This window comes from Gymnodraco acuticeps, unplaced genomic scaffold (assembly GCF_902827175.1).
Source record: "Gymnodraco acuticeps unplaced genomic scaffold, fGymAcu1.1, whole genome shotgun sequence".
NCBI classification, from domain to species: Eukaryota; Metazoa; Chordata; class Actinopteri; order Perciformes; family Bathydraconidae; genus Gymnodraco; species Gymnodraco acuticeps.
This window is the reverse complement of record NW_022990315.1, coordinates 115,564-136,473: the sequence shown is the minus strand read 5'-3', so window position 1 is coordinate 136,473 and position 20,910 is coordinate 115,564. Positions and strand designations below refer to the sequence as shown.

General features: G+C 40.8%; 3 protein-coding genes across 12 annotated transcripts in view; 1 reads left to right on the top strand and 2 right to left on the bottom strand.

Annotated features, from left to right (window-relative positions):
* Positions 1-20,910, top strand: part of LOC117550545 (histone H1-like) — a 142,592-nt gene that overhangs the window by 30,700 nt on the left and 90,982 nt on the right. The gene's annotated exons all lie outside the window — the stretch shown is intronic.
* Positions 4,321-4,776, bottom strand: LOC117550564 (late histone H2A.L3-like). Its single transcript, XM_034222977.1, has one exon. It carries the CDS (start codon positions 4,756-4,758, stop codon positions 4,375-4,377), a length of 384 nt encoding a protein of 127 aa, XP_034078868.1. The 5' UTR covers positions 4,759-4,776; the 3' UTR covers positions 4,321-4,374.
* LOC117550570 (histone H2B 1.2-like) lies at positions 5,665-6,270 on the bottom strand. The gene has a single exon (XM_034222984.1). It carries the CDS (start codon positions 6,255-6,257, stop codon positions 5,880-5,882), a length of 378 nt encoding a protein of 125 aa, XP_034078875.1. The 5' UTR covers positions 6,258-6,270; the 3' UTR covers positions 5,665-5,879.

The following is a 20,910-nucleotide window of genomic DNA, read 5'->3' as shown; positions in this document are numbered from 1 at the left end:
GTCGAGGATTTTCTTTTACATTTTCGCACAGTATCGATGATTTATTTTTCTTCGACTGGTGCGAGGAAGAAAGAGCTATTGTTTTCATTCCGGAGGTCCGTATCTTCCCCTTTAGTTGTTTCTACGGTTTTCTGCCAGATCTGGCCCCACATTTACAAAGATTTCATTAAAACCATTAACCACATCTTCTGTATTATTAATAACATTATTTTTGTCCACAAAAATTTTGCTCCATTTCTAATGACACTATTTTAATACTTTCCATAAACCTTTCATATTATTCTTATTATTCTCTAATATTTTATTAAAGTATTCTTTTTTACATATCCTCAGAATATGGGTTAATTTATTCTTATATCTTTTATATTTATTTTCTGCTTCTGAAGTTCTATATTTTATGAATTGTCTATATAGTGTATTTTTCTTTTTGCAGGCATTCTTTAGGCCATTAGTGATCCATGCACTGTGAGTTTGTTTGTGTCTCTCTCTGCATTGTTTCACAGGACACTTTTTGTCATAAAGTGCTTTAAAGATGTTTAGAAATTCATCATAGACCTTGTCAATATCGTCTCTCTCATATACTACCCTCCAATTCTGCTTTAGTAAATCATTCTTAAATGCAATTATGTTATCTTCAGTTCTCAATGTTTTGTATTTGAAAAGGCTGGCGACTTTCGGTTTCTTAGAACTGCAGTGAGAGACAATAAAAACAGGTAAATGATCACTTATGTCACTATATAATAGTCCGCCTACTGTATTGTTTTCCATAATGTTTGTGAATATGTTGTCTATTAACGTAGCAGAATGAGAAGTGATTCTACTAGGTCTGGTGGTTTTAGGATACAAACCCATACTGTACAAAGTATTGATGAAGTGTTCTGTCATTTTATGCTTATTTGGATTCAACAGGTCAACATTGTAATCCCAGATAAACATCATTTGTTGTAACGATTTAGTAAACATGTTTTCTACTATCTGTAAATGTGTCAATACAGGTTCCAGGAGCTCTGTACAACTCACAATAACATTTTTAGACTTTTCCATACACATGTCTACTGTAACACATTCAAACAAATGGTCAACAGCTGTTGTCATGCTCTCCACCACCTTATAGTTCATTCCTTTCTCCACGTAGATCGCCACACCCCCTCCACTCTTATTCCTTCTGTTTGTATAATTCAGTTCGTAGCCATCCATCTCAAAGTCCACACCTTTCTCAGCACTGATCCAGGTCTCTGATATTGCTTTGATGTTGAATGGGTTCTTAAACTGACTTAGATATTCTTAATGTTGAGGAAGTTGGCATCTAGGCTTCTGCTATTGAAGTGGATCATTGTTCTCTTCGGATTGACACGTTACATTAAATTGCTCTTCTGTGAAATAGTTGCAGCTGTTGTTGATGTTGTTCAGTAAGTTGTTTACCGGATCAATGTCATTTTCCATGTCCTGTGCTTTATGCTCTGTATATGCAAACGTTTCAAGTCTTGATGGAGATATGTGTATATTATCTGGAATTGTCATGGTAGTGTTTTATTCTCGTTACCTTGTCTGATTTGTTTCATTGGTATTTTTCCAGTTCCTCCAGGTCCCTGGTGATGAACACGTTGGCTTGTTCTGGTGATCCGTTAAGCTGGATGAAGATCTTGCAGTTTGCAGTCCATGGTGATTGTATTTGTTGCTGTTTCTCAGGAATCGGGCCTTTCTGGCGATCTCAGCATTTCTTTTAGTGAGGTGTTCATTCATATACATCCGAGCCCTTAAGCCGTCTTCCCTGTTTCAGAAGTTCAGTTTTCTGTTTTCTGTTGGCAAACCTTATTATTATTATTGCCGGTTTATCCGTTTTTATTTCTCCGTGGTAGCGGTTTTTATCTTAAATGTAAATGAATACATATATATGTATATATGTCTTCTGTTTAACATAGATTTGGCTCCAGGGACTGTGGATTTGAGATTGAACAGGCAACATGTGATGCTGTTCCTGAGACAAGCCTGTCTATAGCTCCATGTGGGGACCAACACATGCAGGAGTACTTGGACTTTGCTATGGAGCGCAATGACCTACAGAAGCCAGAGAACTGGGAGACTACATCAGAACTGTACATGAAGCTGAAAGAATATGCTCAGTTATAAAGTAATCGAAAAGGTATTCAGAAGTACAGTAGCACTGTTTCACCACTCCAAATCAGATTTCAGGGCTCAACAATGCTTGGTTTCATGGTTCGTCAGACTGCATTTACTCTTTCCCCTGTGATGTATCCAAATGATTATGGTACCTGTTCATCTGAAGACTGGTCCTATTTAGAAAAAAGATATTCCCATACGTTTTAAAATAAAAACAGCATTTTGAAATGAACATGGTTTCTAGCCAATCAATGTCATTTATACAGCACCAAATCACAGCATAGTCATAAAATAAATATCTTAATCATTATAAAATATAACTGGAATAACAACAAACAACGCTCCAGTTAGCAAGCACAAACAAGGTTATGTTGTGTGCGTAATTGTGTGCAGAAAGAACATCTGTATTTCAAACCGGAGAGATGTGATGTAAGGATTACATATTTATTGTTTACACGTCATATGAATGAAATGATTGCCATGATAATACAACAGGAGAATGGAACGGTGTTTGGCGATTAGGCCCCGGTTTGCAGGATAATCATTCAGGAGGGAAAGAACCGCTCCGATGAAATCCCCGGGGTCTAGACACTGGTGGTGGTGATGAGGTGAGACCGGTCTGAAGGAGGAAGGTTTAGCTTTGTCCTGAAGGAGACAGGAGGCGAGAGGGGTGGAGGCGGGTTGCGTGTGATCATCTGCAATGACAACTGACAGGGAGGAAGAGCAGGCATTTAAGGAATTTAGCATGTGCAGCGATTGGCTGCTGAGGGGTGACGCCCTGTATTTAATGAGGGCGGAAGGGAGCCATAGAGTGACGTGTAAGTGACTCGTGTTAGGTCTTCCTTATTGAACTTGCGCTAAAGCTTTCATTAGTCTTATTTCAACCATGTGGACTCACTGGAAACCTGAGAATGAATGACTGATTTACAACAAAGAAGCTATGGGTGGCAATGTGAAATAAGTATAGCCAAGAGTATTTATAAAAATTGTATAGCTATAGAACAATACTTTGATTTTGTCCCAAACTAAATGGACAACATGAGCTGTGAGAAAGAAAAAAAAACATGCTCACATCTAACAACGACTCTATGAACAACCTTCATAGAGTCTGTACTCAATGGGTCATCCAGTCACATGACTTAAAAACAGCCAAATCCTGGAGAATGTTGCATTCCAACGTCCATTTGGGACTTAAACACATTGTATGCGTCAAGGAGTGGTAGTTTCAATGTGTTCATCAAGGAACTCTATTCCTGGCGATGGTTCAAATCCAGATGGGGGAAATGAAGTCAGCCCAGTTGCAAACATCAAAACATCCTCCAAAGACACAGCAGTCTGGCTTTCTGCAAAGAAAACATGTTCAGATGCATTTTGGCAATGTGTTTCCTGAAATAGTTATGAAAACAGCGATTTACAAACCTTCACAATCGAGGAGATAGTCTGCCCAGAAGCCCAAAGTGTGACTTTCCCTAAGCCTCCTGTTACTCCCTGGTGGACTGAGGTCAGGCTTGAAGAGTCGCTCAAGTTCCAGAGCAGTAAGTCGCTTTTCAGAGTGGCACAGGACGGGGCCAGCAGAGTAGGGTGTTGCTGTAGTGCGTTTAAAAACAGGGCTGTCTTCCACCATAAACTGCCCTGTACCACTGTGTGTAGAAGATGAAGTGTACTACATGGAGAGAGATTTTCAAAGTGTTACTCTGAGGAAACATTACTGCTATTTTCTTACAACTGGATGTAGACTTGTTATACCACTGCTTACTAATAAAACACTGTCCACCATGAACTCCATGAAACTATCTATGCACACATTCATGGAGTGTCTGGTCACTGAGTTATTAATGCTTGATGCACATGCAGCAGATTCCACAGTACTTATTTAATAATATTGGCCTCAATGTTTGAGTTTTATCCCTTTTATTTAATATTTCTGATAAAGCCACACTGAAGAAAGCTGTTATTGAGTAAACCTGAATATTAAACAGGCTGAAAATGATTATCTGTACTATGTATTTATTGTAGTTTTGGCATCATGGAAATGCATGGGCCAGATTTTCTCAGGTTAGAAATAAGTGTTGAAAAAGCAGTTACACTACATGATACATCATTACACATCAGGGTAGTGGAAACTACAAATAAGACATTATAGTCTTCGATTAAATAAATGTAAAAGTGTTAGATGAAGGAAAGCTCTCTGGATAGAAGTGGGTGGCTCTTAAAAGAGCCTTTGGGGTGTTGGTAGAAGCGGGTTCAGGGTGTTCACTTCTTGGCGGGCTTCTCGGTCTTCTTGGGCAGCAGCACAGCCTGGATGTTGGGCAGCACGCCTCCCTGAGCGATGGTCACTCCTCCCAGCAGCTTGTTCAGCTCCTCGTCGTTGCGGACGGCGAGCTGCAGATGGCGGGGGATGATGCGGGACTTCTTGTTGTCCCGGGCGGCGTTTCCAGCCAGCTCCAGGATCTCAGCGGTCAGGTACTCCAGCACAGCGGCCAGGTACACCGGGGCTCCGGCACCGACACGATGGGCGTAGTTGCCCTTCCTCAGATGCCTGTGGACACGGCCGACGGGGAACTGGAGCCCGGCCCGGGATGAGCGAGTCTTGGCCTTCGCTCTAACCTTTCCTGCACCTTTTCCGCGACCAGACATTTTCTATGTGTTTATTCTTCGACGTTAAGAAGAAAGTAACTCGGTCTCAGTTCTCACCAGACTATATAGGAGCGCAGCTGTACGCTCATTGGTCAGATTGACCCGTAACTGTGATCGTCCAATCAGAAAACAGGTCTGTCTGCCGCCTGAATTCTTTTCAGAATGAGACGTTAAAGTTTAAATTTGTATTTCTGAAATAGTTTTCACCCGTTCAAAGATGAATATAAACTCCTGTAATTTAAGAAGCGAAAGTCTCAATGTGTGGAGAACATTAAGACATTCATAAAGGTGTCATACTTAATGTTTATTTACAGTGTGTAATTAACTTATTAAATAATATATTCCGTATTATAACTCAAATGACACACCCACCGAAATACATGCAGCTGTAACGTGGGCTAAACATTTACCGGAAACAAAATGATCATCAGTTTTAACTTATTTGTGTAGATTGTAATTTGTGTAATGTCTACTTTTGTTATCTTTAATATTTTGAGGACATCTCTTATTTCATATTATGTGTATTCATAAAGGTCTATAACGTATGTCTTCTCAAAATGTATATATTTCTATGTTATTTTGATTATTTTGCTAGGTATTCTTCATTCTGTGTATTTGTATGCACCAAATATACCAAAGCAAATACCCTGTATGTGTTAACCTACTCGGTAATACAACCTATTCTCATTCGTATACATACACTGTACATACATTATTATATTTGCAGCACTTAAGATACAATATAGCTTTATTTGTTAAGCATTAAACCTCCAGGTGGAAGTGATGTAGATAAACAGAAATTAATTGTAATACAACAATTACAGAGCTCAGTTTAAAATTACTGCTGAAGAAGTAAAATTAACATGTAAATAGTTAAAGAAAGATCACAGGATGATGATCGAAGTGAGTATAGCAGTTTAATGTCATTGCCACCAATACATAATTTAAATACCAGCTTTTCATAAATAAATGGTGTTAACTTGTACCATGTATTATTTTAGTTATATTAAAAAGGCAACTATGTTGACGTATATCGGGACACTTTGAAAGAGGAAAGCAGCAGTAGATGAAGTGGGTGGCTCTTAAAAGAGCCGTTGGTTTGTAGCAGCAGCGGCAACAGGTTACTTGGAGCTCGTGTACTTGGTCACGGCCTTGGTGCCCTCAGACACGGCGTGCTTGGCCAGCTCTCCGGGCAGCAGCAGGCGGACGGCGGTCTGGATCTCCCTGGAGGTGATGGTGGAGCGCTTGTTGTAGTGAGCCAGACGGGAGGCCTCCCCGGCGATGCGCTCAAAGATGTCGCTCACGAAGCAGTTCATGATGCCCATGGCCTTGGAGGAGATGCCGGTGTCGGGGTGCACCTGCTTCATCACTTTGTACACGTAGATGGCGTAGCTCTCCTTCCTGGACTTCCTCCTCTTCTTGCCGGTCTTGCTGGGGGTCTTGGTGACCGCCTTCTTGGAGCCCTTCTTGGGCGCTTTCACGCTGGCTGCTTCAGGCATGATCAACGGTTGAGGGTTCTCAAAGTAGAATGTATTCACCGAGAGACAGCGTGGTGTATTTATATTCATGCGATGCAAATGAGACTGTGCTGTTGCTCGCACGGGATTGGTTGGGTACTGAGCATGCGCAAAACAAATCACCCTTTGAGCATAGTTTTTGAGAACAGAAGAGAAACATGTTTTTGTATTGAAATCTAAATAATGAAATAAACCAAAAAAGACTTGATACATTAAAGTATATTGTTTGTTCAGATTAAGATAAAATATAAAATGGTTGAAGAACTTGGTCTTTTAAAAACTGAAAATGATAACCTAAATCAAGAAATATGATATCATTCATAAACAATCAGATACTATATTACCCAATGCAATCTAGTACAAGCCATTCAAACTGGTCAACAAAGAAAGCATTTCATAGTATTTCTAGAGATTACATGAAGGCTTCCCTGATGCCTTTATAACAAACCTGTAAATGTCTGAATTGAATCGAGTGTGTGCATGAATGCAAATGTTTTGAAGGGCTTTCTTGTATTTATATATGTGGTTGATGGAGTAAGCTAATGATTCCATGTGGAGAGAAGGGCTTTAAACGTAATAAATAGGCTCGGGAAAAGGTACACATTAGATCATACCCTTAGACATTTCCAAAACCTAATGTAAATATTGAAATAACAGAAAAGAGGTGAGTGGACAACAATGCTAACAATATATTATTAATTGTTTTTGGATGTCTGAAGTATAATCACTAATAGAGCAGGGCATGATGACAACCTGGCAGGACATCTGGAATAACTGAGTGTAGAGATAATAACATCATTTAAATCTGTCAATGTCAAATAATATAGGTGAATGTAGAATGTTGTAGATCAGGACTCAATGACACCATATTACATCACAGTAAATGTGAGACTTAAAGAATGTGGGAAACATAATTAGTTGATAATGTAATAAATCCGTGTATCTACCGTCCAATTGTTTTTCTTTATTAAACACGTAAACGGAAGAGCGTCTGAGAGGCGTTTTTGCTTTTTGCTTTTTACCTTACTAAATGGTCTCATGGTTCTTGGAGCGAGGGGCGGGGCCAAAGTCACGGAAGTGATTTCAAAACAAAAGCACTCGTTTGCTAAAATCACACTTTGAATCACTGCAGTATCCTACTGAAGGAACGGTGATTATTATAAACAAGGGGGATTTAGCGATCACAACGAAAACGGCCAAGACACAGATTGAGCCCAGAAAATGAATGTTATTAAGGCTGTAAATATAATAAGCCTCTGTCTAAAATGGACAACATTGTTAGGAGATTTAAACTATACAGCGATTCTGCACTGCGGTCATTCCTGCTATATTTGACGAGTGATACAAATATGTTTTACCACAAGTTGTTAAGGAAACTGACTCTGTTGGACTCGGTTCTAGTTTGACTTCTACCAGAAATAAAATGAAGTACTTTTGCTGTGTACTTTGTGAGTAATCCTCTGTCAGTCCCCTCCTTAGTACATAATGCATGTTTTTCTGCTATATCTTTGATGAATGATACAAATATAATTTTACCATTAGTTCTTAATGAAATTGATACTGTTTGACTTTGTATTAGTTAGCCTACTACTAACAATACATTGAAGTACTTTCACTGTGTATTTATTGAGAAATACTCTGTCAAAGTCCCCTGCTGAGAACAACATCAAGCCACTTCTGCTAAGTTTGATGAGGGAATTCTTTTTTGTTGCCATTAGTTCTTCGTGAGATTGATCCTGTTGGACTCAGTACTAGTGAAACTACCCCCACAAGTATATGAAGTACTTACTGTGTACTTTTCTAACAATCCTCTCAATGTCCCCTCCTGAGAACAAGAATGCATGTTTCTCTGCTATTTTGAATAAGCGTTAAAAAAACCTTTCTCATGAGACTGATATTGTTGGACAGAGTATTTTAAGAGGATGGTAGACTGCACACTGACACACTCTGTCACTCTTGTTGGCCTCTTATGATGCTGCTGTCTTTTAATATATGATTATTCTTCAGCCGCTAATTCGTCACAGATTCTTCAGTCTCATCAACCTCATCCTTCCATCAGTCCCAGTCAACGCATCAGCCTCCAGCACACTTCCAGTGTCTGACTCCATATGATTTTGTCCTGATGCTGTAAGGGTGATGCCCCATGATCACACAGTGCCAAGGACCTCATATTATGTATGTCATTAATGTTACATAACCCATTATAACAATTTGCTTTCCTTTTTCTCTTCTCTTAACTGAATAGTCCTGTCTTTAAGTATATAATACAATGTAAAGTCCTTTTCCTCCACCATTTTAAGGCTTAAAAACAGGCATTTTTACTGTATGTGTTTGGAGAAATGACACAATCAATGGCCCAGAATTGTACTTTATAAACTCTGAATCTTGTGGTGCTTGAAGAAATATACACTGGTTAAGCCGGCCAGGATATATATGCCTTTTTTGGAGCCTTTTTTGCAATATTTATTAAAATGTCACTATAACAAACCACTATCTGAGGATAATACAAGCAACCATAAAACACCCTTTACTAGAGAGCCATTGAAGCCCATGAAGAATTTATCCTTTCACAAATCTTTTCAAGTTAAAATTTAAAATATTCTTCATTTGCAGTATTTTTTTTTAAAAGTGTTCAGAAAGACTGCATCAATTATATATATATATATATATATATATATATATATATATATATATATATTAACTAACCAAAGTCAATTTAAATAGCGGGCACAAATTGGTTAATTGCCATGCATATGGTGTTTGATATAGTTTATGTTCAATTTCAACTATTTTAGGCAGAAAAACGTTTACCATAATTTAGAAAGGTTTTTGTGAGAAATCATTTCAAACTTATTTATTTTAATGTATTTCCTTGAGGCTCAGAGGCTGCGGAAGATATCATAAAGTTCAACATGCAAATGTTCTAATGCAAGTAAGTATAAGTATAACATGGAAAAGGAAATAAAATACGTTTCATAGAAGGATGTGGATTTATTTTCTCTCACACAATCAAACAATCTATAATTTAGCTCTGGCCTTCACTCACAAAAAAACATTTAGTTGAATTGGACACATTTTTCGAAGCTCTATTATTGACTGACATGTAATGACTAGGACTGATGGAAGAATCTGCGAGGAATGAATTGGAGCAGAGAAATAATCATATTTTAAAAGACAGCAGCTTCATAAGAGGCCAACAAGAGTGACAGAGTGTGTCAGTGTGCTGAAGGATAGACCAGCTATCCAGGCCAGACTCTAAAGACTTTCCAAGGGGTACAAATGCTGCTGCCGGAGTACTGACTGGAAGTATTGCTGATATCATGTCTACCATATCCTCTTAAAACACTCTGTCCAACAATTTCAGTCTCATGAAGAAAGGTTTTTTTTAACGCTTATTCAAAATAGCAGAGAAACATGCATTCTTGTTCTCAGGAGGGGACATTGACAGAGGAGTACTGGAAAAGTACACAGTAAGTACTTCATAGTACTTGTGGGGGTAGTTTCACTAGTACTGAGTCCAACAGGGTCAATTATCTCACGAAGAACTAATGGAAACAAAAAAGAATTCCAGCAGAAGTGGCTTGATTTTGATCTCAGGAGGGGACTTTGACAGAGGATTACTCACAAAGTACACAGTGAAAGTACTTCAATGTATTGTTAGTAGTAGGCTAACTAATACAAAGTCAAACAGTATCAATTTCATTAAGAACTAATGGTAAAATTATATTTGTATCATTCATCAAAGATATAGCAGAAAAACATGCATTATGTACTAAGGAGGGGACTTTGACAGAGGATTACTCACAAAGTACACAGTAAAAGTACTTCATTTTATTTCTGGTAGAAGTCAAACTAGTACCGAGTCCAACAGAGTCAGTTTCCTTAACAACTTGTGGTAAAACATATTTGTATCACTCGTCAAATATAGCAGGAATGAAGATTAGCTGATTTGAAAAAACAAACGCGAGAGACGGCGGAGTGACCGCAGTGCAGAATCGCTGTATAGTTTAAATCTCCTAACAATGTTGTCCATTTTAGACAGAGGCTTATTATATTTACAGTCCTTAATAACATCTATTTTCTGGGCTCAATCTGTGTCTTGGCCGTTTCCGTTGTGATCGCTAAATTCACCTTGTTTCCCTTTGTTTATAATATTATCACCGTTCCAAGCACACGAGTGCTTTTGTTTTGAAATCACTTCCGTGAGTTTGGCCCCGCCCCTCGCTCCAAGGACCATGAGACCATTTAGTAAGGTAACAAGCAAAAAGCAAAAACGCCTCTCAGACGCTCTTCCGTTTACGTGTTTAATAAAGAAAAACAATTGGACGGTAGATACACGGATTTATTGTTCTAATTTGTCAAGAGATGTGCTATTTTTTGTATAATTTATTTAATGAGAAAATGCAAATGTCCCTGTTTTGTGGTGAATAAAGATTATCCTATGCTAAATTCCACTATCCCTTATTTCTTGTTTCTTTTTTACTTATGTGCAAACAAATATAACGGATACATCGCCTTTTTTAAGAACCTATCTCATGGAAAATGAGCATTATTATTCTAATATTACACTAGATAGTAAACTAGAATGCTTTTCAGCCATAAACCTTGAACAATTAAATTCAATGATTCTCTCTTAATCAACGTGCATGTTAGACCCAATTCCAACTAAGCTGTTGAAGGAAGTTTTTCCATTAATTAGCACTTATTTATTAAATATTATGAATATGTCTTTATTATCAGGCTATGTTCCACAATCATTCAAAGTAGCAGTGATAAAACCGCTTCTTAAAAAGCACAACCTCGATCCAGAGGTTTTAGCCAACTATAGACCTATTTCTAATCTTCCGTTCCTCTCAAAAATTCTTGAGAAAGCGGTCGCAAAACAGCTGTGTGATTACTTAAAAAACAATGATTTATTTGAAGCTTTTCAGTCTGGCTTTAGAACACATCATAGCACAGAGACAGCTCTGGTTAAAGTCACAAATGACATTCTAATAGCCTCTGACAAGGGACGTGTCTCTATTCTTGTTTTGCTCGATCTCAGTGCTGCATTTGATACTATCGACCATGATATCTTATTGCAAAGACTAGAGCACTTAGTTGGCATACAGGGAACTGCTTTAGACTGGTTTAGGTCTTATCTATCTGAACGCTCTCAGTTTGTACGTGTCAATGATGAATCTTCCACGCAAACCAAAGTTAGCCATGGAGTGCCACAGGGCTCAGTGCTCGGACCTATTTTGTTCACATTATATATGCTTCCGTTAGGCAATATTATAAGGAATCATTCTGTAAACTTTCATTGTTATGCGGATGATACTCAATTATATTTATCAATCAAGCCTGATGAAATTAATCATCTAAATAAAATTCAAGACTGCCTCAAGGACTTAAAAACGTGGATGACCTTAAACTTTTTGATGTTAAACACGACCAAAACTGAAGTTATTGTACTTGGCCCGAAGAATCTACGAAACAAATTATCTAAGGATATACTAACTATGGATGGCATTAATTTGGCCTCCAGTGAGACTGTAAGGAATCTTGGTGTTATATTTGATCAGGATTTATCCTTTAACGCCCACATAAAATCAATTTCAAGGACCGCCTACTTCCATCTACGTAACATTGCAAAAATCAGGCATATCTTGCCTCAAAACGATGCAGAGAAACTAGTCCATGCATTTGTTACTTCAAGGCTGGATTATTGTAACTCTTTATTATCAGGGTGTACCAAGAAGTCAGTCAAGTCGCTTCAGCTGATTCAAAATGCTGCGGCTCGTGTACTAACCAGAGTTAGGAAAAGGGACCACATTACTCCTGTTCTGGCTGCCTTACACTGGCTCCCTATAGAACACAGGATAGAATTTAAAATTCTTCTTCTCGCCTACAAAGCCCTTAATGGGCAGGCGCCATCTTACCTTAAAGAACTCATTATACCCTACTGTCCTACTAGGGCATTGCGTTCCAAGAATGCAGGGTTGTTGGTTGTTCCTAGAGTCTCTAAAAGTACAATGGGAGCCAGAGCCTTTTCTTATCAAGCTCCACATTTGTGGAATCAGCTTCCAGTTTGTGTTCGGGCGGCAGACACCCTATCCGTTTTTAAGAGTGCGCTTAAGACCTTCCTTTTTGATAAAGCTTATAGTTAGGGCTGATTAGATCCAGCCCCTAGTTTTGCTGATATAGGCTTAGTTTGTCGGGGGACATCTTACTTCTTCCTTCTCTCTGTCTATACCTGTGTACTCTCATGTTCCGATTAACCCAGCTTCCCCAAATGTCTTTCTTTTTGGTGTCTATATACGCCGGGATCCGGAGTCATGGATGATCCTGCGCTCCTCTGTCCTGGATCGCGAGCCCTGGATCTTGAGTCGTGGCTGTGGTCCTGGATCATAGGTCCTGGATGGATATCCTCGTGGATTCATCTTCCTATTATACACACATGCATTTCCAAACATTTGGACTACCTATGTTGCAAATGTATTATCTTTTCAATTTACACACGGCATCTATTGCACGTCTGTCCGTCCTGGGAGAGGGATCCCTCCTCTGTTGCTCTCCCTGAGGTTTCTCCCATTTTTCCCTTTAAACTGTGGGTTTTCTCCGGAAGTTTTTCCTTGTACGATGTGAGGGTCTAAGGACAGAGGGTGTCGTATTGTCATACTGATATTTTGTACAAACTGTAAAGTCCACTGAGACAAATGTAACATTTGTGATATTGGGCTATATAAATAAACATTGAAACATTGATTGATTGATTATGAGTTGGGCAACAACCTAAACAACTGCAGTTCAGACAGATCAAAGCGTCTAACAAGTGACATGTAATGTAATGTAGTTGTAGCCCCCTTGCCAGCGATTCTCTCTCTAGTTTAGCATACTAAGCCCGACTCAGCCTGGTTGTTGGCCCGAACCCCCAAAACACACCAGGAGCGTCTGCGCCGCGTTATGTTGCGGCTGCGCCACGCTGCGACCTCCTCCTGCGACAACACACACCAGACGCGTTTCAAAACGTTGCGGAAGCGGAGCGTCGTGTGTGCAGCCTCGCAGTTGTTGTTGATTTTGGAATATTTCCTGGACATTTGTACTTCTACAAGTAAGTAGGCTATACGTAGTTAAATGGTTTATGTTTGTGTCTGTTTAAATCGTGTTTATTGTTGTTATTTCCTATTTTGTTGTGTTGTAGACTACAGACACAGTTAATAATAATTGTAATATTCCAGTTATAAACGACATGAATCAAAGATGTGTTGCTGTATTTTAGTGGTAAAAAAATATGCATTCATCATCATAATTATTCTATATATATATATCATTTACAGTGCCTGTAAACCGGAGGAGAACGCTGGCATGTATTCTCCTACTTCGTAGTGGAGGTGTTGTGGGGTCTGCTAAATTAGAATATGTGGGGGATGGGCCTGGCCCGGATGCTCACCTTTCCATCTCCCCCGTCCTCATCACCGCGCCTACGTCAACCACCTCCCCCCCCTGGCAGCATGTCCTCTACCCCCGCACCATCTCGCCCGTCTCCATCACCGTGCCTACGTCGACCACCTCCCCTCCCTTCGAGGGGGCATCTGCAGTCTCCGAAGCCTGATAAGGATGTGTGTGTACAAAACACAACAAACTCTTACTGATATGTGATGGGTCCAGGCTCAAGGGCGTATGGCACTCTCAACTCTTTCCAGGACATGTCGGGGCCCTGCCTGCCAGTAGCTTTGCCGATATCTGTGTTGATAGGTAATAGATTAAGAGCGGTGAATCATAGAAACAGGAAGCGCTCAAACGTTTGTGTGAGTGTATCTAATTTAGCAGTGATTCCATGTCAGCCACAGCTTGTTACAAAAAACATGACTGATAGTGTGTTTAACAAACTTAAACTAGCTTTATTAAATGTCAGGTCTTTGGCAGGAAAAACATTTTTAATCAATGATTTTATCACTGAGCACAATCTCGATTTTATGTTTTTAACAGAAACTTGGATTGAACAAAATAACAGTGCAGCTGTTCTTATCGAATCAACCCCTCCCAACTTTAGTTTTATGAGTCAGGAAAGAATGCATAAGAAAGGGGGTGGAGTTGCTATTCTGTTCAATGATTCCCTTCAATGCAGGAAGACAGCGTATGGAAACTTTGATTATTTTGAATATGTGGCCCTTCGGCTGAAATGCTCCTCTCGAGCTCTGTTCCTAAATATCTATAGACCACCCAAATACTGTGCAAGCTTTTTTGATGACTTTACTGAACTGCTGTCTATAGTGTGTATTGACTTTGATCGTCTAGTCATTGTTGGTGATTTTAACATCCATGTTGACAACCCCCAGGACAGAGGGGCTAAAGAACTGTTTTGTGTTCTTGATAGCTATGGACTGACTCAGCATGTGACGGAGCCCACGCACAATAAGGGGCACACTCTGGACTTAATTATCTCAAAGGGTGTGAATATCTCTAAGGTTGTGGTGACTGATGTTGCACTCTCTGACCATTCCTGTGTTTTCTTTGAGAGCTCTATTTCTGTTCACAAAAATGTTCAAAAAGAGGTAACCACAAAGCGATATTTAACTGAAAATACTAGGGAAATGTTTACTCAGAATTTCTCTACCACACTTGCCCCTGCCAACAGCTCAGTAAATGAGCTAGTAGATCATTTTAATTCAAAAATTAAAAATGTTATAGATGCCATTGCTCCAACTAGGTTAAAGGAAGTGTCTGTCAAGAAAATATCTCCATGGAGAAAGGCCATGACCGTGAAAACAGAAAAAAGAGAATGTCGAAAAGCTGAACGCAGGTGGCGAAAAACAAATCTCCAGGTTCACTTTGAAATCTATAAAGAGAGACTTGGCCTTTATAATTTGGAATTGAAAAACGCACGACAATCGTTCTTCTCTGACATCATTACCAAAAACAAAAACAACGCACGTGCCTTGTTTGCTACCGTCGACAGACTAACTAACCCCCCAGTGTCAGTAGCCTCTGAATTTCTATCCACCAGGGCGTGCAATGATTTTGCCTCCTTTTTCACTGACAAAATTCAGAAAATCAGACAAGCAGTCAGTGCCTCTGCATCAGGAACAGCAAATGTGTTGTCCCTATCTCCACTTAACATCAATTCAGACATCATGACACAATTCCATCAGATTAATGATAAAAACCTAGAGGACATTATTCAACTTCTGAAATCCTCCTCTTGCTGCCTTGATATTATTCCAACAGGATTTTTCAAAGATGTTTTGCCTTGCATGGCCTCAGATCTACTTCATATAGTAAACAAATCTCTTCACTCAGGTATTTTTCCACAGGCCCTGAAAACTGCAGTCATTAAACCGCTCTTAAAAAAGAATAATCTAGATGCTTCAGTAATGAACAATTACAGGCCCATATCAAACCTGCCATTTCTAGGTAAAATCATTGAAAAAGTTGTTTTTCAACAGTTGAGTAATTTCTTGCATTTAAATAACTGTTTTGATGTGTTCCAGTCAGGCTTTCTTCCAAACCACAGCACTGAGACTGCTCTTGTAAAGGTCTTTAATGACATCCACTTAAACACAGACAGTGGCAGAACTTCAGTGTTAGTATTATTAGATCTCAGTGCTGCGTTTGACACTGTTGACCACAGCATATTACTAGACCGACTGGAAAACTGGGTGGGACTTTCGGAAACAGTTCTGAATTGGTTTGAATCCTACTTAAAGGACAGAAACAACTTTGTTTCTATAGGTAAATACACATCTGAGTTGACAAATATGACATGTGGGGTTCCTCAAGGCTCCATCTTGGGGCCTCTTCTCTTTAACATCTACATGCTACCACTGGCTCAGATAATGAAGAACAACAAAATAAGTTACCATAGCTATGCAGATGACACACAAATTTACGTGACAATTTCACCAGGAGACTATGCTCCAATTCAAACACTGAGTAAGTGCATTGCACAAATCAATGACTGGATTTGTCAGAACTTTCTCCAATTAAACAAAGATAAAACTGAGGTAATGGTTTTTGGAGCCAAGTCAGAACGTATAAAAGTTAGCACTGAGCTTCAGTGTGCTATGTTCAAAACAACAGATAAAGCCAGAAATCTAGGTGTAGTCATGGACTCTGACCTGAGTTTCAACAGTCACATTAAAACTGTTACTAAATCAGCCTACTATCACCTAAAGAATATATCTAGGATTAAAAGACTAATGTCACAGCAGGATTTGGAAAAACTTGTCCATGCTTTTATCTTCAGTAGACTCGACTACTGCAATGGTGTCTTCACAGGTCTCACTAAAAAATCTATTAGAAAGCTGCAGCTAATTCAGAACGCTGCTGCTCGAGTCCTCACTAACACTAAGAAAGTGGATCACATCACTCCAGTTCTGAAGTCTTTACACTGGCTTCCTGTGTGTCAAAGAATAGATTTCAAAATACTGCTGCTGGTTTATCACTGAATGGTTTAGGCCCAAAATACATTTCTGACCTCCTGCTAAATTATGAACCATCCAGATCTCTCAGGTCTTCAGGGACTGGTCAGCTTTCTGTCCCTAGAGTCAGAACTAAACATGGTAAAGCAGCGTTCAGTTATTATGCTCCAAATATCTGGAACAAACTCCCAGAAACCTGCAGGTCCGCTGCAACTCTGACTACTTTTAAATCCAGGCTGAAGACTTTTCTTTTTGTCGCTGCTTTTAATTGAACTATTCATATCTTAGACTGCACTGTAACTTTTATCCATATACTTTTTTCTTTTAATGTTTAATTGACTGCCATGTATTTTTTTATTTTAATGTTTATTTTATTAGCTTTTCTTTTTAATGACTGATTTTAAATGCCATTTTCTTAATCTCTTTCATTTTTTGTAAAGCACTTTGCATTGCCTTGTGTTGAAAAGTGCTATATAAATAAACTTGCCTTGCCTTGCCTTGCCTTGCCTTGCCTTGCGAGGGGGGGGCTGCCTGCCCGACTTTACCTTACGGCTGCGCCACGGCAAAAATAGGATTCATCCTAATTTTAGAGAAGCGCTGCGCCGAGCCGCTTCTGGGACGCGTCTGAGCCGTAACCCGGCGCGTGTGGTGTAATAGCACCCATTGACTAGAGTGGCCGCGATCCTTACGACCGCCGCGGCGCGGCCGTAACGCGACGCAGACGCTCCTGGTGTGTTTTGGGGGTAAGAACCTCAATTTTATGGGGCCAGAAAAACTGTGAAATAGTACCCGCTAGCCCAGGGGTCTGCAACCTTTTTGACCAAAAGAACCATTTTGCTCCCTTTTCCAAAAAAATGTTTTTGTCTGGAGCCGCAAAACATATTTCATAGTTTTTAATTGTTAGATCAGACAAAAACTACAGTTTTTTTGCATTTATTAGGCTATTTATTACATGATATAAAACTGTTAACCTCTAATAAGAAACAAATAACTCTTATAAGGAGAATTAAAAATAATACACAGGCCTACTTTAAAATAAATTAAACACAGCACTTGGGGAGTCCTCTGCACATTTGAAGGGAAAAAAAATATTATTAAAATGGGCCCACTTTGAAATAAATAAAACATATAGCTGCACCCTAAAAAGAGTTAAAGGTAGGGTCGGTAAGGATGGAGAAACCAGCTCGAGTGCGCTAGAATTTGAAAATACACAACCGGAAAAAATCTGCCTCTTCCTTCAGAGTAGGCTTGTTTGAGACGCGTTGCGGCTCGCCTCGAAAGTAGACGAGAGTAGCCGATCGCAGCCGGGGGAGGTCTCAAAAAGCTCGCCTGAAGTCAGACAGCTCGGAGTCGGATTCGTCTTCTTCTTCTTCTCACGGTTTTTTGGCGGATTGCAAACAACTTGAAGATGCATACCGCCACCTCCGGAGTCGGCTTGACTCGGTTTGCATTTATAAAGAATGCACACATGTATTTAATCGTTAATGTCAGATATGTACTAAGTAAATACATTTGTTCCTGCTCAAGATTAGATTCAACTTTATTGTTATTGCACAGATTACAGGTACTGAGACAACGAAATGCAGTTTAGCTTCTAACCAGGAGTGCAAAAAGCAGTAAAGTGAAAAGTAATGTACACAATCTACAGAATACAATATAGAATGAATTGAATGATGAATAAACAGTGAGGGGTATGAATACACTAGATATACACAGCAGCCTGAGAGCAGTATGTACAGTGTATATGAATATGCTAAGATATATAAAGTATGAAAACGGTAAGCAGTGCAAGTATAGTATAAAATATATGGATATTAATTTAATGATGATAAATATTGCCCTCTATGTTAGAGGCAGAGCTGGAGTATGACGGGGGATCAACACCAATCTCCCGGGGGGAGGTCACTGAGGTCGTCAAACAACTCCACAGTGGCAAAGCCCCGGGGGTGGATGAGATCCGCCCGGAAATGCTGAAGGCTCTGGGTGTTGAGGGACTGTCATGGTTGACACGTCTCATCAACGTTGCGTGGAAGTCGGAAACAGTACCGAAGGAGTGGCAGACCGGGGTGGTGGTTCCCCTATTTAAAAAGGGGGATCAGAGGGTGTGTGCCAATTACAGAGGCATCACACTACTCAGCCTCCCCGGGAAAGTTTACTCTAAGGTACTCGAAAGGAGGGTCAGGCCGATTGTCGAACCTCAGATTGAGGAGGAACAATGCGGATTCCGTCCTGGTCGTGGAACGACGGATCAGCTTTTTACTCTCGCAAGGATCCTGGAGGGGGCCTGGGAGTACGCTTATCCGGTCTACATGTGTTTTGTAGACTTGGAGAAGGCGTATGACCGAGTTCCCAGGGAGTTACTGTGGGAGGTGCTGCGGGAGTATGGGGTGAGGGGGTCTCTACTCAGGGCCATCCAATCTCTGTACTCCCAAAGCGAGAGCTGTGTCCGGGTCCTCGGCAGTAAGTCGGACCCATTTCCGGTGAGGGTTGGCCTCCGCCAGGGCTGCGCTTTGTCACCAATCCTGTTTGTAATATACATGGATCGGATTTCGAGGCGTAGTCATGGGGGAGGGGGTCTGCAGTTCGGTGGACTAAGGATTGCACCACTGCTTTTTGCAGATGATGTGGTTCTAATGGCTTCATCGGTCTGCGACCTTCAGCACTCACTGGATCGGTTCGCAACCGAGTGTGAAGCGGCTGGGATGAGGATCAGCACCTCCAAATCTGAGGCCATGGTTCTCAGCAGGAAACCGATGGACTGTCCACTCCAGGTAGGGAATGAGTCCTTACCCCAAGTGAAGGAGTTCAAGTATCTCGGGGTCTTGTTCTCGAGTGAGGGAACAATGGAGCGTGAGATGGGCCGGAGAATCGGAGCAGCGGGAGCGGTACTGCAGTCGCTTTACCGCACCGTTGTGACGAAAAGGGAGCTGAGCCAGAAGGCAAAGCTCTCGGTCTTCCGGGCCATTTTCGTTCCTACCCTCACCTATGGTCATGAAGGATGGGTCATGACCGAAAGAACGAGATCGCGGATACAAGCGGCCGAGATGGGTTTTCTCCGCAGGGTGGCTGGTGTCTCCCTTAGGGATAAGGTGAGAAGTTCGGTCATCAGGGAGGGACTCGGAGTTGAGCCGCTCCTCCTTCGCGTCGAAAGGAGCCAGTTGAGGTGGTTCGGGCACCTAGTTAGGATGCCACCTGGGCGCCTCCCTAGGGAGGTGTTCCAGGCACGTCCAGCTGGGAAGAGACCAAGGGGTAGACCTAGGACCAGGTGGAGGGATTATATCTCTTCGCTGGCCTGGGAGCGCCTTGGGATCCCCCAGTCAGAGCTGGTTGATGTCGCCAGGGAAAAGAAAGTTTGGGGCTCTCTGCTGGAACTGCTACCCCCGCGACCCGACCACGGATAAGCGGGAGAAGATGGATGGATGGATGGATGGATGATAAATATTGTGGAACAATGATGAAAAATGGGAATGGATGTGGCGAAGTAAAACTGACACAAAACAACAACAAACTTTTGCCGAGCCAATTGGAGAGTTTCATCACCAGCACGTGGTAAAAACCACCAATGAGCGCTCAGCTCGAGATACCAGCGAGTCGTTTCCCATCAAGCATTTAGCTTCCGCAGCCCGTGGAGAGGAACTGCGCCGCCTCGCCGCGCCTCGCTCTCAAGGCTGCGGGCGTCTTTGTCCCGCGAGATTTCAACGTCTCATGTAGGCGGGCCTCCAGAGCAAGTCGGACACAATGACTAACCATCATACAACGCACTAGCAAGACGTTGATCGCAACTGCGCAGGTCTGCGCAGGTCTCGCTTGTCTCAAACAAGCCTACTTTCTTACAGAGTCCCTCCTCCAACACACACGAACTTGCACATGACCAATGAGGGCACGAGATAAGTTTGTGCACAGATGGAAGGCTGACAGGCAGGTAGGCCATCCAGTTATTTTAGCCGGGCTGGCTCAGATGATTGGTCGTGCTTTTTACAGTACTACGGCTTCCACAGATTATTTTTTGTATGTATTTATTGTCAAAGCATTTAATATATTCATTGCTATCGGGACGTTAAGAGCATTCCATGGAATATAACAAAAAGTGTTTTCTGAAATAAATTACATACCCCATTGAATGATGACTGAAGATCGTCAGCTGTCTTCCTCTCCCGTGTTGTTCCTCGATACGTAAAGGCTGCACCACCGTTGACAACTTCTCTCTACATATCAAACATACCGGTAAACCA